The 16,121-nt window shown below is 40.6% G+C and overlaps 1 protein-coding gene across 3 annotated transcripts in view; it reads left to right on the forward strand.

Annotated features, from left to right (window-relative positions):
- LOC138642937 (carbonic anhydrase 2-like) overlaps positions 1–9,242 on the forward strand; it is a 58,918-nt gene extending 49,676 nt beyond the window's left edge. For all 3 annotated transcript variants that reach the window (XM_069731566.1, XM_069731564.1, XM_069731565.1), the window contains exons 6-8: positions 4,466–4,528; positions 5,046–5,201; positions 8,572–9,242. In XM_069731566.1, the coding sequence (XP_069587667.1) occupies positions 4,466–4,528; positions 5,046–5,201; positions 8,572–8,691 (339 nt within the window). In that variant the 3' untranslated portion in view covers positions 8,692–9,242. The remainder of the gene's footprint in view (positions 1–4,465; positions 4,529–5,045; positions 5,202–8,571) is intronic.
- Positions 9,243–16,121: the final 6,879 nt, after the last annotated feature.

Here is a 16,121-nt window from a genome sequence, read left to right on the forward strand (position 1 = left end):
CAGTGTCCATAAATCCTCCCAAAAAAACAGAAGGGTCTGTCATCACTTGTATACAGAGCGCTAAAGCCTAACATGCAAGAAAGTTGTGTAGTTCTTGTGCCCATGAAATGTTGTTCCAGTTGTGACCCGTAACTTTTATCATCTGGCTACGTTACTTGATGTGTATTGTCACTGGCCTGCAATGCCCCCGTACCCCAAGTCTGTAGACGTCCCATTACCACAGTATGGTGACTGTGCTTACACCCTGACATACTAGACTATCTAACCTCTTACCACCGTGGGCGAGTTTTGTTTTTGCACATTTGTTGTTTATTTCCCTTTTTACAAAGAGCTATAACTTTTGTGAGATTTTGATTCTTTTGTGTGAAGAGTTGCAGTTCTGAATTACGCCATTTACTTTACCATATAATGAACTGAAAAAAAAAGTCCTGGGGAAGTGAAATAGTGAAAAATAAATTCCACCGTGGATTATTGGCTTTCAATTTTACGGTGTAAAAATTACCCGGCGACATGATTCTTCTTTGTGAAAAACACAGTCATTAGTGTCACCATTTTGTAAGACCCCATAACTTTGTATTTTTTCCATCGATAGAGCTGAGCTTGGTTCTATGCATGCTAAGCTGTAGTTTTTACTGATACTATATTGGGGTACAACTGATGTTTAGATTGCATTTTATGTCGGAGGTGCTGCGACCAAAAAACAGCAATTTTGGCATTTCGATTTTGTTTTAACTTTATGACATTTATCTTATTTGCTAACTAAGTTTATATTTTGATAAATTGAACTAGCTCCGATGACTGCTGTTAGCTTGCTTCACACCCGCACCCGCTATGGGAACAATATCGTCAAGCTTCACGGGTTTAAAGAGGACCTGTCAGGTTCCCCAAGCCTCCTATACCGCCATCACTACTTTACATAGCCCTGACCTACGGTTCCTCGCCCTATTTCCTTGATGTCCCAATCAAGTATGAATACGTGAGCAAAAAAAATGATTCCGCTCACTAATGACTTTGTCTGGATCGCCGGGGTTCTGATTCATCCTGGAAAAGTCTACAGACTCTGTAACAATCGAAAAGGGAGATATGTAATGTAGTGGTGGAGGGAGATAATGGAGAGGAAGATAATGTAGTGGTGGAGGGAGATAATGGAGAGGAAATAATGTAGTGGAGGTGATCGTTTCCCTTTAAGAAATAAAGGTCACATTTTGTGTGTGATAATAGTAATAAAGATGGAGATAGTTCTAACAATTGTGGGTGTATTGTGATTCCATACACGCACCATACATGCCACTGTTTTGGGTAGTTGTTTGTAGACTAAACAGATCCAGTTTGACCAGTCACCCGTCCCATCTTCTCTTCTTGTCCTATCCGCTTCCTAAGAATGGTGTTGTTATATGCTTTATAACTCTGGTTATTATACGACAGTCACAGTAAAGATTTTGCTTTAGGTACAAGTTTACAGATCTGAACATTTGTACCGTATGTTTATTTTGTATACTGTAATTTATTTTATTTTTTTTTGCAATGAAAATTGAAATACCACATTTTTGCAATATTTCATATTGTAAATAATAATAATGAAAGTGTTTTTGAGGAAATACTTTGCTTTAATATCTTTGTAAGATTGGGATTTTTTTTAAAAGTTGTGTTGTCAGGGTGCTTGCAGATTTATTTTGCTCCGCTGGCTTGGAGGTATTTTCTCACGGTTGCTTCTCAGGAGTGCACTACTCTCCAGCCGCCTAGCCTTTTGCTGGTTACTGAATGATTGCCACATGGGACCTGTGTCATGATTGCGCCACTGCCTCGTACTGTGCGCTCTCCCAAGCTGCAGGCAGAGGCAGCCTCGCCTCTGCAGCACAAGAGGAGCGCAGTAGCACTAAAGCTGGCCGGATTGGGAGCTAACTGTGCACTCTCGCGATCCAGTCAGCTTTAGAGCAGCGCTTACAAGCTCCATAGCAAAGAGCTTGTAAGCGCTCCACTCCTCGCCTAGGACACTAGCTGCCACTGCGGTCTATCAGCTAGGTAATGAGAGAGAAGTAAATAATAAAATAAAAATCACTCCATTCTTGAGACCAGAGAGAATTTAAAATAAATTTAAAAATTGTAAAGTTACTTGTTTTCACATTAAAGAACTTGAGAATAACCCTTTAACCATGTCATTGTCACCTGAGCTCCCACAATGCACAGCACTCCAGTAACATGACTCTAGAAGAACTCTTAATGTAGTATTTTGCATATAAACCCAATAAAACCTTATACATTTATAAGATAAATAAGGCAAAACTATAAACCATGGTGCTTAATATTACACATGCAGGCTTACACATTATGAAGTGAAAAGTCAGTTTAGAGCCAAGCTCTCCTTTAAGAAGAATATGATTTGAGAATGATATTAGACATGATATTGTACGGGCAGAAATTATAATGGACTTCCTTGATGTTCTGAGCTTCTAAAGCTAATGTAGCTTTGCCGCTCACAGGTTCGTGCCTGCTGGCGTAGGGATCAATAATCCCATTTCTTAGCTTTTCTATTTGAATTACAGTCTGTAGAGTAATTGACTTATTTTCCTCACACAGCAGAACTTAAGTTCTGTAAATGGTGATAATCCCTAAAGAAAGACACTATATGCCTAAATAATATAATATTTTTGATTAATAAAATACACGTACACATATAATAAATAGTGGCCTGGAACACAATATCCAGGTCTTTTACTTCAGATTTGTCAGTGTCACTTCACAGAAACCACAGGCCAAGGTTATCCTCACACTGACTACCACAATAGGTGGTAACATAGCATAACATACTAACTTCGCAAACTTGTCAGGAGGAGGGAAACACCATGCCTTACTCTTCTACCCTACTGGGTCTACTGTCGGGAAACCCCTGTGATATCACTCCTACGCCTGTCTACTCGCTAATGCCCGAAGACCAATTATTCCAGTCACGTTACGGCACAGTCAACTGCCGTCTATATGATAAAAGCTAGTTTCTCCTAAGTTGAAGCTTAGTTGAGCCCCTTCTTGATAGAGCTATTGCCTTCCCCACAGCTGAAGTTTCTTGCAACTCTCCTTGCCTTTTGGCAGGGTTGACCTTGCCTTTAGCTAAAGATTCTCTTAGCTTGTCACACCTGTGACTCTATGTAGGCACTCTCGGCCCACGTTACTCAGTGTCAAGTGTTTTTCCTGTCAGTTTACAGTCTACATTCAGGTGACTATGTGACAACTTTCTTAGGCTGCACCACTTTGTCACTTTCATCATCAGGGTCCTCAAGGAACACCTCTGCATAGAATCCCCTTAGGCACAACATAACCTGCTTTAGTCTCCAGCGCATCAACACCAACACTGTCAGTTTACCATCTACTCTCTGGTGACTATGTGCCAACTTTCTTAGGCGGCACCACTTTATCACTTTGGTGATCAGGGTCCTCACAAAACTCAATGAACACCTCTGCATAGTATCCCCTTAGGCACAACATAACCTGCTTTTGTCTCCAGCGCACCAACACTTGCACGATTGACCAGTTCGAACAGTTACATAGGCTGCTAAACACCACTCATGGTCCTACAGCTCTTTAATCTGGTGACAAACCATGATCTCTCACTTCCTATCAACATCGTGGCTCAGTGCTCAAGAGTCACAAGTCTGACATTCACATCAGTGTCAGATGCCCCCTAGGCCCACACTGACTAAATCACTTCCTCATGTTAGCTAACATGAGACATCAACATTCCGGGTGTCAGTCATCGTGACAGGACATGGCAGCACTACTTACCAGTTGATACAACCACGGACCTAAAGGTGCACACATACATCACACTCCAGCATTTATATATAAGGCAATACAAAATAACTCAAAAAATGTCACATAAGACATTGATTTATTGGGTGGTGGGCATAATGTTTGCCTTCTTTACAGTATATCATATGCCATAATATTCTGATTGATAGAGGTATGGCCTCAGAAACCCTTGCTAATCCCCAAAATATGAATTGAGCCTTTTTGCAGTTGTGCTGGGAAAATTTGTAAAGGAGACACATTTCTTAATTAGCACTGAGAAGCCTCAATAAGAGTCAGAGAAGTTAAACTCCCGCCAATGTAGAAGCGTTGGCATATCCTACCGATATCCCATTACTTTATAAAATAGGAAAATCCCTTGGGAGATCCAATCACATGTGATTGTTTATATACAATATAATGGAATTATCTATTATTTTTTAGCGTTCAGCTAACTTTTCCCCTTTTACGTTTAGTTTGCTTTGTGCAAAAAAAAAATCATCAAAACGAAATTCTAAGTGCTCTCTGACCTTTAATGACTATAATTACTGCTTTGCTTCAGAGACTAAAACAAAAATTATTAACCTTAAGTGAAAGTCAATTGCCTGTTGTGTGTCATTATACCGGTTTACGTTGTATTATGTTGTTACGTGTCGTGATTTCAAGTCATGTGTGTGCATTACAGGTCGGCAAAACCAATCCTGGGCTGCAGCAAGTGATTGATGCCTTATCATTAATTCCAACAAAGGTAATGATCGGCGTTTCTATCTTCCCTGTCACATACTAAGAGACTGACATGTTGGGCATTTGTGGGATTCAGTTCTAATTATGGAATATATTCAGTAGCACGGAATTAAAAAAACGATATGATCTTTGAACTCGTACACGCTGAGGACACCATATGACGCGGCTGCCAAATATATCGAATGTAATGTCGCAGGTTTATTTTGTATAGTCAACAGCACCACATTAACGTTGATAAAGGCCTTTAAGCTAAAAAGCAAAAATGTCCGCTGATCCACAATCAGTATCCAAAAAATCTGACTTGTATAAGGCGAATCTGATTTGTATAAGGCGAATCTGAGAGTCTTATCTTCTGATAGGTCAGATTCGTATTCATACCCCTGTTCTTCATGAGAACACCCCAAAAATGGTCATAAAAACCCAATTTGAGGCAAATCAGTGCTTTGGTTGGACTAATATGAATCTCTTTCTATCCATTATGCTGTATGATTGTTAATTCCTAAATATCCTTATCCTTTTAGGGAAAAGAGGCACCTTTCCATAATTTTGATCCTTCAGGTTTACTTCCAAAATCCTTGGATTTTTGGACCTATAAGGGATCCCTGACTACACCTCCTCTCCTGCAGTGTGTCACCTGGAACGTCCTTAAAGAGCCAATTGATATGAGCAGTGACCAGGTGTGTAATCTGTCGATTATTTACTGATATTTTGAAGTTCATTTAAAAAATTGATGGTGATCATAATTCATTCATTCATTCATTCATATGGTTTTGGATTCTGCATCCTCTCCTAATTGTAATTTTAAATCTATCTTTATACCAGTCAGAGCTCAGACTTTTTGGAACAGAAGTCCAATTCTGCTACATAGCTACAGAGGTAAATGAAAAGTTTTTTCTGCCTGTAGCCACCACTAGGGGGAGCTTAATGCATACTGTTGTATTAGTAAGGTCAAAATATAAGTAGAGTGCAGTAAGCCGCTAGTGGTGGCTGCAGGAAAGACCATATCAGTGGCTGACAACTTCCTTTCTATAAGTGTTCCGAGAGAGGTAGCTGTCAGTCACTGATGGGACCACCTACTGGACCAAAAATCCCGAATTCAATAATGAGAAAACAGGTTATACTGAATCATTTTTAACAAAATGATATATCAGTCTGCGGAGCTCCTCCTGCTCTGTAATAGGCTGCCTGCAGATTGGACTGTAATATCATAGTGATTGGTTCCCTTTAAAAAGCAAAAAATTTGGAGCTCTGTGTTAGTAAAGCAACTCTGACTGATATATAGTAGGATATGAATCAATACAAAAATGTTGGTCTTATAAAGTTTGTCACCAGGATATGTCATCACTGTATGATTAAGGGGGTTCTGACTGGTGGGATGCCCCCCCAATTCTGGAAATGAAGGGACCGAAGCTCTGTATTCAATGAAAAAAGGACACCCAGCTGTGAAGGGCAGTGCTGCAGCCCCCCACAAACCTGGTGTCTGAAAATCACAAGGGAAACCGCTAAACTAAACTAAAGTTAATAAACTATATTCTTGAGAAGACAGAAGAGTTTTATGCGCCTAATGATTCAATTAAGGATGCCCCTATTAGTGCTACTTGCTGGAGTGGAGAGTGGCTACAAAGCGCACCTCTGATTTCGGAGGGCCCAGCATGCCCCATTGAGAGCGTGAGGGCAAGATTTCCGTGGGAACTGTGCAATATTTTATTAGTCCTTTTGTGGTCATAATGGAGAAATGAACACTTGTAAGTAGTGGGTACCCCAACAAATAACAGCTGAGGTCTCAGCAGTGTCATTTTTAAGGGACATCACAGATATTTAAAGGTTACGCGATTCATGCTGCCCAAACCACGCGCACCATGAACCAGAGCCAGGTATGTCATACTCTGAAATGCTTTGGCGTTTCATAGAAAATATAGTTTATAGAACCGGCCCAGAACTTTAGGAGGAACTGTGACTTGTCCTGCACGTACCTCAGCTGGCTTCTCCCTGCACCAACTAACAGGGAGAGACACCTATGAATCACCTGGAGGAGAGCCGGGAAAAGTCGGCCATAGGGAGACGTGACTAATCTGGCGCAGTCTCTGCACACTATGTTTTATCTGAAAGTTTCAGGGAAAAACATACCTGTCTGCAGTGGAGCCACCAGACTCTGATTCATCGTGCTTGTGGTTTGAGTGACATGAATCTGGTGACAGGTTCCCTTTACAGTATATTATCCAGAGCAAAGGGTGCTGTGTTGTGGTTTACGTGGGATCTTACACCTAAATTCAAGGTAGTTGCAAAAAACAAAAGAAATACCTAATAAAACCACTGAGTGTGCAAGAAGAAAACAGTTTGATTATTGCTCAGGGCCAACAGTTAGTGTGTAATAATTCATCTCGTGTCATAATACAGATGCATGCTGAGATGTAAGCTGTGTATCAGAAAAAAAATATGTTTTAGGCAGTGATAAGCGCTGAGAAGCAGCTAACTAACGTAAGCAACTTAAGATTTTGACATCGTTCGTGACTTTCATTTTTCATCACAGAGGAAACTCCCTTATCTCAGACCAACAGTGACACACAGCCACCAGAGGCCCTCTGATAAACTCCGTGCCCCGCTAATGTTCACCCACGATGTCCTTTATTCTTAAGACATACCCGAGTATAATATTTCCCAGAGTACTAATTGTATTGATAGTATTCAGGTCACCGTCAGTGGTTCTGCGCCCGTGCTAGCGTGCCTTCTGCTATTGGCATGACAATTCATGTCATGTTCCAGCTTTGATTAAAATATTAAAAACTCCAAAATGAGTCTTTATATTCAAATAATTGTCACAAACTCTGCAGAAATGTGTTTCAGCTTCGTGATTTTCATTTTAGCAAGTTGGTATTTTGCAAAAATAGTAAGCAAGGCTGCATTCACACAGGCTCATTTAAGCCATGGCCAATTTAGCAAGCTGCCCATGGGGTATCCGTTAGCAAATGTTTGCATGTAGCACTCAACTTTTACCAGGTCACACATCCTCTGTCCCTGCATTCCATGCTCCCAACATGGACACTGGGACGCTAAGAATCCCAACATCACACAGAAGAAACCGTAAGACGATAGTTTCTGTGAGGCATTGCTGATGCCCAGGAGATTTGTAAACTCTTCTTGAAGTTCAGGAGATCTCCTCATTTTTCCGAGAGCCTTCCAGATAATTCGTGAGATATGGCAAGCAACCTGCACAGATCAGCATAGGACAGATCCATAATATGTCTGCCTGCGTAATCTGTAATAAGCATTTTGGATTATCTGCTTCTATTACAGCAAGCCCTGATACCAGCAGTTTAACCCCCTCAGGTGCTGTGGTGAACTGTGACCTCAGCATCTAAGCGGTTGGATGGACAAGAGAATCTTTTTTACACCCATTGAGCCCCTGCAACATGATCTGAGTAAGGCAGGGGTCACACTTATTACTGCAATGCGAGAAACTCGGGCGAGTCTCTCGCAGCCACATGCTCTGGTCCGAACCGGGTATTGAGGGGAGAGACTCGCGAGAGTTTCTCGCATTGCCGTTGCAAGTGTGACCCCGGCCTAACTCAGAGGGTTATTTAATGGCAGACATTTGGGGACCCCGATTGCATCTTCACAATGAGGGTAGGAGGAAACAGCAAGAGATCATAATAGGATGTTTTAGGGTCACACGTAAAAGTTTTCTTCTCTTTTATTTAAGTAAATTCCCACTTCTTATCTTTATATTTTTCTAATATATTTCTTTAGCACCATTAGCTTCCATAGCTGGTTATATTGGGGTACCACATTGTAACAATTACAGAAGACAGTGGAGTGGAGTACAGTGTATAAATCTACAAATCCTTTATACAAGTCTGACATTCAGATACCAAATGTGTATGATTTAAAATGTATAAAATTGCTAAAAAAAATATGTGTTCTGAACTTGTAATGTTCCTCCAAGACCCAGATATGGTGAAACAATAACATGGATGCTAACATGTGCAGTTGTCAAAAACTTTATTAATTTTTCCACAGGGCTAACAACATTTTTTTTGTTCATTTTAGATGTCAAAACTGCGAGGCCTTTACTTCAATCATGAAAATGACAGCCCTTGCCACATGGTGGACAATTATCGCCCACCACAGCCACTGAAGGGCCGAGAAGTTAGAGCCTCCTTCCACTAGGACCAGTAGTCAGGACCATCTGTGCCGAGATCACAGTTGGACGTTTGCTCCTATGTTTCATTATCTCTGGCGGCACAAACTGGTAGCAGTTTTACACGAAATCTCTAATCCCTTAGTGAGTATTAGGATCTGATTAATGAAATGTGAAAGTCAACAGACGTAGGCAAATCATTTATAATGTGAGACGTTGCTTAGAGCTTAATCAACAGTAGCCTCTACTGATTTACTTCCACAAGTAATGTTGCACTAACATGGCGGGCGGTGGGTGGGGTATTTGCTTTGTCCGTAAGATTTAAGAATATGTCTTAAAAAGAAAACTTGAAGTACAAACACTGCTATATATGACTTAATGTGAATTTGTGCGTTTTAAAATCTCATCTATTTGTTGCATAAATATAATATATAGATTTTAATAGGAGTGTATATATTTTAAAAGTATATGACAGAATATAAATTAAAAGTCTTATTGGTGCTTACTTTGCACTTAATGTGAAGAAAAAGGAGATTATAAATGTATTTTTCGATACCTTAATAAATATTGCTACTGCAAACCATTGCGAGTGTTGGTTTTATACACTTACATACAGTCGATAACTTAGAATCTGTACTAAATTAAAATGTTTATGTCATATTTCTGGACGTCGATGGACAATTATCACCATTAGCATCAGTATAATATTTGCAGCTTAGCTCATCCATGATATTGTGGTGCCAAATTACAGCACTGTAAATCCTGTATATTTTTTATCTGATCTTTATCATTGATTATCTGGTGTGGAAGATTAGCTGGGTAGCAGCAGGAAAAATGGGAGCAGATGGAATCAGAGAGTGACACAGAAGGTCAGTTCAAATCGCGCTTATTCTGTTCTTTATTGATGGCCTACGGAATAATGTAAGTCTACGTTCCCACCATGAGTTTTTGATGTTGCACATTCTCACCCATTAACTACCCATTAAGTAAAATAGGTTTATTGCATTTTTTCGAAAATATGCAGTGTAAAAAAAAATCACCAAAAACTCATCATGGCAACGTAGCCTAAAGATTTTACATCCAGGTACAAAACACAAATGAACCAGCTAGACATAATTTTCTCTGACCAATCACCTGAAAGAAGGAAACAAAAAGGACCCTCTACCTTACACTAGTAGCATCAACTGGAGACTAGCTGTCCTCAGTACCAGGGCCTCAAGAACAGACACCTTCTGTCCAGAATATACTGTATATACTGTATATGTATGTATGTGTGTATATGTAGTCAACTGCCATTGTGGACTTTCTATAATATTAAAGGGAACCTGTCACCCCAAAAATTGCGGGTGAGGTAACCCCACCGGCATCAGGGGCTTATCTGCAGCATTCTGTAATGCTGTAGATAAGCCCCTGATGTTACCTGAAAAAGGAGAAAAAGACGTTATATTATACTCACCCAGGGGCGGTCCCGCTGCTGGTCAGGTCGGATGGGCGTCTCCGGTCCGCTGCGGCGCCTCCTATCTTCTTTCCATGACGTCCTCTTCTGATCTTCAGCCACGGCTCCGGCGCAGGCATACTTTGCTCTGCCCTGTTGAAGGCAGACAAAGTACTGCAGTGCGCAGGCGCCGGGCCTCTGACCTTTCCGGCGCCTGCGCACTGCAGTACTATCCTCTGCCCTCAAGAGGACAGAGCAAAGTACGCCTGCGCCGGAGCCGTGGCTGAAGATCAGAAGAAGACGTCATGGAAAGAAGATAGGAGGCGCCGCAGCGGACCGGAGACGCCCATCCGACCTGACCAGCAGCGGGACCGCCCCTGGGTGAGTATAATATAACATCTTTTTCTCCTTTTTCAGGTAACATCGGGGGCTTATCTACAGCATTACAGAATGCTGCAGATAAGCCCCTGATGCCGGTGGGATTACCTCACCCGCGATTTTCGGGGTGACAGGTTCCCTTTAATAATAAAGTAGAAACTTTCAAGGCGTTAGCAGAAGAAAGATAGTGACCTGATGTAATAATAATAATAATCTTTATTTTTATATAGCGCTAACATATTCCGCAGCGCTTTACAGGTTGCACACATTATCATCACTGTCCCCGTTGGGGCTCACAATCTAAATTCCCTATCATTATGTCTTTGGAATGTGGGAGGAAACCGGAGAACCCTGAGGAAACCCACGCAAACAGGGAGAGAACATACAAACTCTTTGCAGATGTTGGCCTTGGTGGGGTTTGAACCCAGGACTCCAGCTGCAGCGCTAACCACTGCGCCACCGTGTATAACAGGCATGAACGTACCGTAAATCCCATGAATTAGCACAAAGACATCGATGGATAAAATCCATCTTCTTAATCATATTGACAAATTAAAACCTGCAAGAAGCCATGGAAGTAATGTCAGGAAGCGTAAACCGGCTACGACCATTTCGTGATAGATTATGCTTCTATTAGCTGGAAACACATCCGACCCATTTGGGTATCCATGTAAATAATTAACATGCTGTCAAGAGAAAAATACTGGGACATAAGGGGCAATTCATTAGTTTTTCACTAGAGCTTTCAAAAGTCAACAACACGAGATTTCGTTAAAAAAAATACAACTTCTCATCTTAGTCGAAGTGGGTGGAGTTGGTACGGGATGGCAGAGTGGCGACTCCTGCTCGTCAAATAAATAAGCGTCGGCATTCGCTGTGGCACAAATCTTACTCCAGGAGAGGTTGGAGTAATATTTGTCGTGATGCACATGCTGCTATGCACCTCTCCTGATATATTAAGAGGTGTGAGCCTCATGATTGTCTGCTCAAAAACATCCCCTCACCAAGACTTGCTAGAGAATCGCCGGTCTTGATGAATCGCCCCCTTATTAGACTTTACTGGTTGGAAAGTCCAGATGAATACAAAGTGGATCCGTTAGATGTAGACTAAATGAGTGTTTGATTGTAAAAGAGTTATAAAGTCCATGCAACGCGTTTCAACTTGTTTCATTGGTGTCTTCATCAGGCACTTTGTATTCCATCTTTATTTCCCCAAACAGTAGCCCAAGACTAAACGGCACCATATACATTAAACTAATGTTGGACAATATAGATGGGTACAGGTGACAGTCTAATGTATATGAGGGCCCCAGACACTGTCCTTAGGGATGAGATATATACTTTCTGGAGCCTCATAAGCGTATGAGAGGAATCTGAGGAAATATAGCAATCCCCGACTTCTTGTCCTATCACTATCTCCAACTGGCAGCACACATAGTAACTAGTAAGGTTGAAAAAGGTAGAACTATATCTACTATAATTTAGTCTAACATACTTTAGTGTTGTATGGGCTTGAAACTGGTAATACCTATAGATCACGAGGCTTAGAAAAATACAATTGACCTTCCTACGATATAAAATATAAGCACCCTTTACTTTATCTTCTAATAGTCACATAGAGAGGTTCAGTCTAGGCCACTAGAGCTCTTCTGTTGGGCCCACAGCGGACATGATATTGGAATCCAAAACTCCCAGTAGAAGATATAGGCCCCGTTGCATCAAAGCAATTTTGCCAGATTTCTGGCATAAATTGCTTTAAAATTTAGCAACATTTTTGTAGTTGTGTAATCTCATTTTTTCACTTTTGCCATTTTCTTCCTGCTCTGCCATACAGATTACTACACAATTAAAAGAGGACATGTACATGATCTGTAGAGATAGAGGGGGGTTATTTGGTGGACCCAAAGAATCCCAATAGGATCAGGTAACAACAAATGAATGAATTGCTATATTATGCATTTGCAACATTTTGGGAGCTTATCTTTCAGCAGAAAATTTTAATTTGTAACTACTTAGATTCAGTGAGTCATGATGCAGAATAACATGTCAGTTCTCACATTCTTTACAGGTGCTGACTAACTTTATCACAAGGGGAACGTAGTTGAATTTATTTTGCCATAATCTTTCCACAGTGAAAAGCTTCCAAGGCTGCGTAGTTCCATAAGCTCAAAAATATATTACAGCTATATTGTAGTAATATTATTGATAGTAACATAGTAACATAGTTAGTAAGGCCGAAAAAAGACATTTGTCCATCCAGTTCAGCCTATATTCCATCATAATAAATCCCCAGATCTACGTCCTTCTACAGAACCTAATAATTGTATGATACAATATTGTTCTGCTCCAGGAAGACATCCAGGCCTCTCTTGAACCCATGGACTGAGTTCGCCATCATCACCTCCTCAGGCAAGCAATTCCAGATTCTCACTGCCCTAACAGTAAAGAATCCTCTTCTATGTTGGTGGAAAAACCTTCTCTCCTCCAGACGCAAAGAATGCCCCCTTGTGCCCGTCACCTTCCTTGGAATAAACAAATCCTCAGCGAGATATTTGTATTGTCCCCTTATATACTTATACATGGTTATTAGATCGCCCCTCAGTCGTCTTTTTTCTAGACTAAATAATCCTAATTTTGCTAATCTATCTGGGTATTGTAGTTCTCCCATCCCCTTTATTAATTTTGTTGCCCTCCTTTGTACTTTCTCTAGTTCCATTATATCCTTCCTGAGCACCGGTGCCCAAAACTGGACACAGTACTCCATGTGCGGTCTAACTAGGGATTTGTACAGAGGCAGTATAATGCTCTCATCATGTGTATCCAGACCTCTTTTAATGCACCCCATGATCCTGTTTGCCTTGGCAGCTGCTGCCTGGCACTGGCTGCTCCAGGTAAGTTTATCATTAACTAGGATCCCCAAGTCCTTCTCCCTGTCAGATTTACCCAGTGGTTTCCCATTCAGTGTGTAATGGTGATATTGATTCCTTCTTCCCATGTGTATAACCTTACATTTATCATTGTTAAACCTCATCTGCCACCTTTCAGCCCAAGTTTCCAACTTATCCAGATCCATCTGTAGCAGAATACTATCTTCTCTTGTATTAACTGCTTTACATAGTTTTGTATCATCTGCAAATATCGATATTTTACTGTGTAAACCTTCTACCAGATCATTAATGAATATGTTGAAGAGAACAGGTCCCAATACCGACCCTGCGGTACCCCACTGGTCACAGCGACCCAGTTAGAGACTATACCATTTATAACCACCCTTTGCTTTCTATCACTAAGCCAGTTACTAACCCATTTACACACATTTTCCCCCAGACCAAGCATTCTCATTTTGTGTACCAACCTCTTGTGCGGCACGGTATCAAACGCTTTGGAAAAATCGAGATATACCACGTCCAATGACTCACCGTGGTCCAGCCTATAGCTTACCTCTTCATAAAAACTGATTAGATTGGTTTGACAGGAGCGATTTCTCATAAACCCATGCTGATATGGAGTTAAACAGTTCTTCTCATTGAGATAATCCAGAATAACATCCCTCAGAAACCCTTCAAATATTTTACCAACAATAGAGGTTAGACTTACTGGCCTATAATTTCCAGGTTCACTTTTAGAGCCCTTTTTGAATATTGGCACCACATTTGCTATGCGCCAGTCCTTCGGAACAGACCCTGTCGCTATAGAGTCCCTAAAAATAAGAAATAATGGTTTATCTATTACATTACTTAGTTCTCTTAGTACTCGTGGGTGTATGCCATCCGGACCCGGAGATTTATCTATTTTAATCTTTTTTAGCCGGTTTTACACCTCTTCTTGGGTTAGATTGGTGACCCTTAATATAGGGTTTTCATTGTTTCTTGGGATTTCACCTAGCATTTCATTTTCCACCGTGAATACCGTGGAGAAGAAGGTGTTTAATATGTTAGCTTTTTCCTCGTCATCTACAACCATTCTTTCCTCACTATTTTTTAAGGGGCCTACATTTTCAGTTTTTATTCTTTTACTATTGATATAGTTGAAGAACAGTTTGGGATTAGTTTTACTCTCCTTAGCAATGTGCTTCTCTGTTTCCTTTTTGGCAGCTTTAATTAGTTTTTTAGATAAAGTATTTTTCTCCCTATAGTTTTTTAGAGCTTCAATGGTGCCATCCTGCTTTAGTAGTGCAAATGCTTTCTTTTTACTGTTAATTGCCTGTCTTACTTCTTTGTTTAGCCACATTGGGTTTTTCCTATTTCTAGTCCTTTTATTCCCACAAGATATAAACCGCTTACACTGCCTATTTAGGATGTTCTTAAACATTTCCCATTTATTATCTGTATTCTTATTTCTGAGGATATTGTCCCAGTCTACCAGATTAAGGGCATCTCTGTATGCTGTATGCTGTATGCAGCCTAGTTTCCTTGCCGTCATACTGGCTCTGTACTCTCTGTCCATCTGGTGCCTATTTCATGGCATTTTACTGCTTTACCATCTGACTAGATATGATGTAGTGTGTAAGCTCTTATGGTCAGGGCAAGTTTTAGGCAAAGTTTAAAATGGGGCCCCAAATGCTAACATATTGCACATCACACAGAAGCATTTCGGTTGTATTTACAAGCGCTGAGTTCAGGCCGCTAAATGAGTGTGATCGACAATATTGAAGTCGTTCAACGCTTGTTTCCTGGCTTCTTTACACCGGCTCAAGAATAATAATGGGGACAGACTGATTGCTAACAGATCACCATGCAGTATCATGTAATCAGCAGCACATCTACACCGGTGATGTGCTGCTGAGAACAAAGATTTTTGTTCCTGCATAAACAATCCAATCACTGGATGAATATGCAGCATTTTACAGTACTTGTTTAGTATAATACACCCCATAGTCCTCCATATAGTATAATACATTCCTCAGTCCTCCATATAGTGTTATACACTTCCCATAGTCTTCCATATAGTATAATACACTCCTCATAGCCCTCCATATATTAAAATACACTGCTCAATCCTCCATGTAGTATAATACACTCCTCATAGTCCTCCAGATAGCATAATACACTCCTCACAGTGCTCCATATAGTACAATGCACCGCCATAGTCATCCATGTAGTACAATTCATTTCCCATAGTTTTTCATATAGTATAGTGTATACCCCATAGTCCTCGATATAGTATAATGCAGCCCACATACAGTATAATGCAGCCACCACCCCACAGAGTATAAGGCAGCCACCCCACAGAATATAATGCAGCCAACCCACAGAGTATAATGTAAACCCCCATAGAATATAATGCAGCCCTCCTCATATAGTATAATGTAGTCCCCTCATAGAGTATGGTGCAATCACCCCTCATAGAATATAATTATAATACAGCCCCCATAGAATATAATGTAGCCCTGAATAGAATATAATACAGCCCACCTCCCCATTGAATATAATATAGCTCCATCAAAGAGTATGATGCAATCATCCCTCATAAAATCTAATACAGCTCCCCCATAGAATATAATGTAGCCCACCATAGAAAATAATACAGCTCACCTCCCCATAGTATATAATGTAGCCCCCCATAGAATATAATGCAGCCCCCCATAGAAAAATATAGCACAGCCTCCCCCATAGAATATAGTGTACCCCCATAGTATATAACACA

The sequence above is a fragment of the Ranitomeya imitator genome, chromosome 6, assembly GCF_032444005.1.
Source record: "Ranitomeya imitator isolate aRanImi1 chromosome 6, aRanImi1.pri, whole genome shotgun sequence".
Lineage (NCBI taxonomy): Eukaryota > Metazoa > Chordata > Amphibia > Anura > Dendrobatidae > Ranitomeya > Ranitomeya imitator.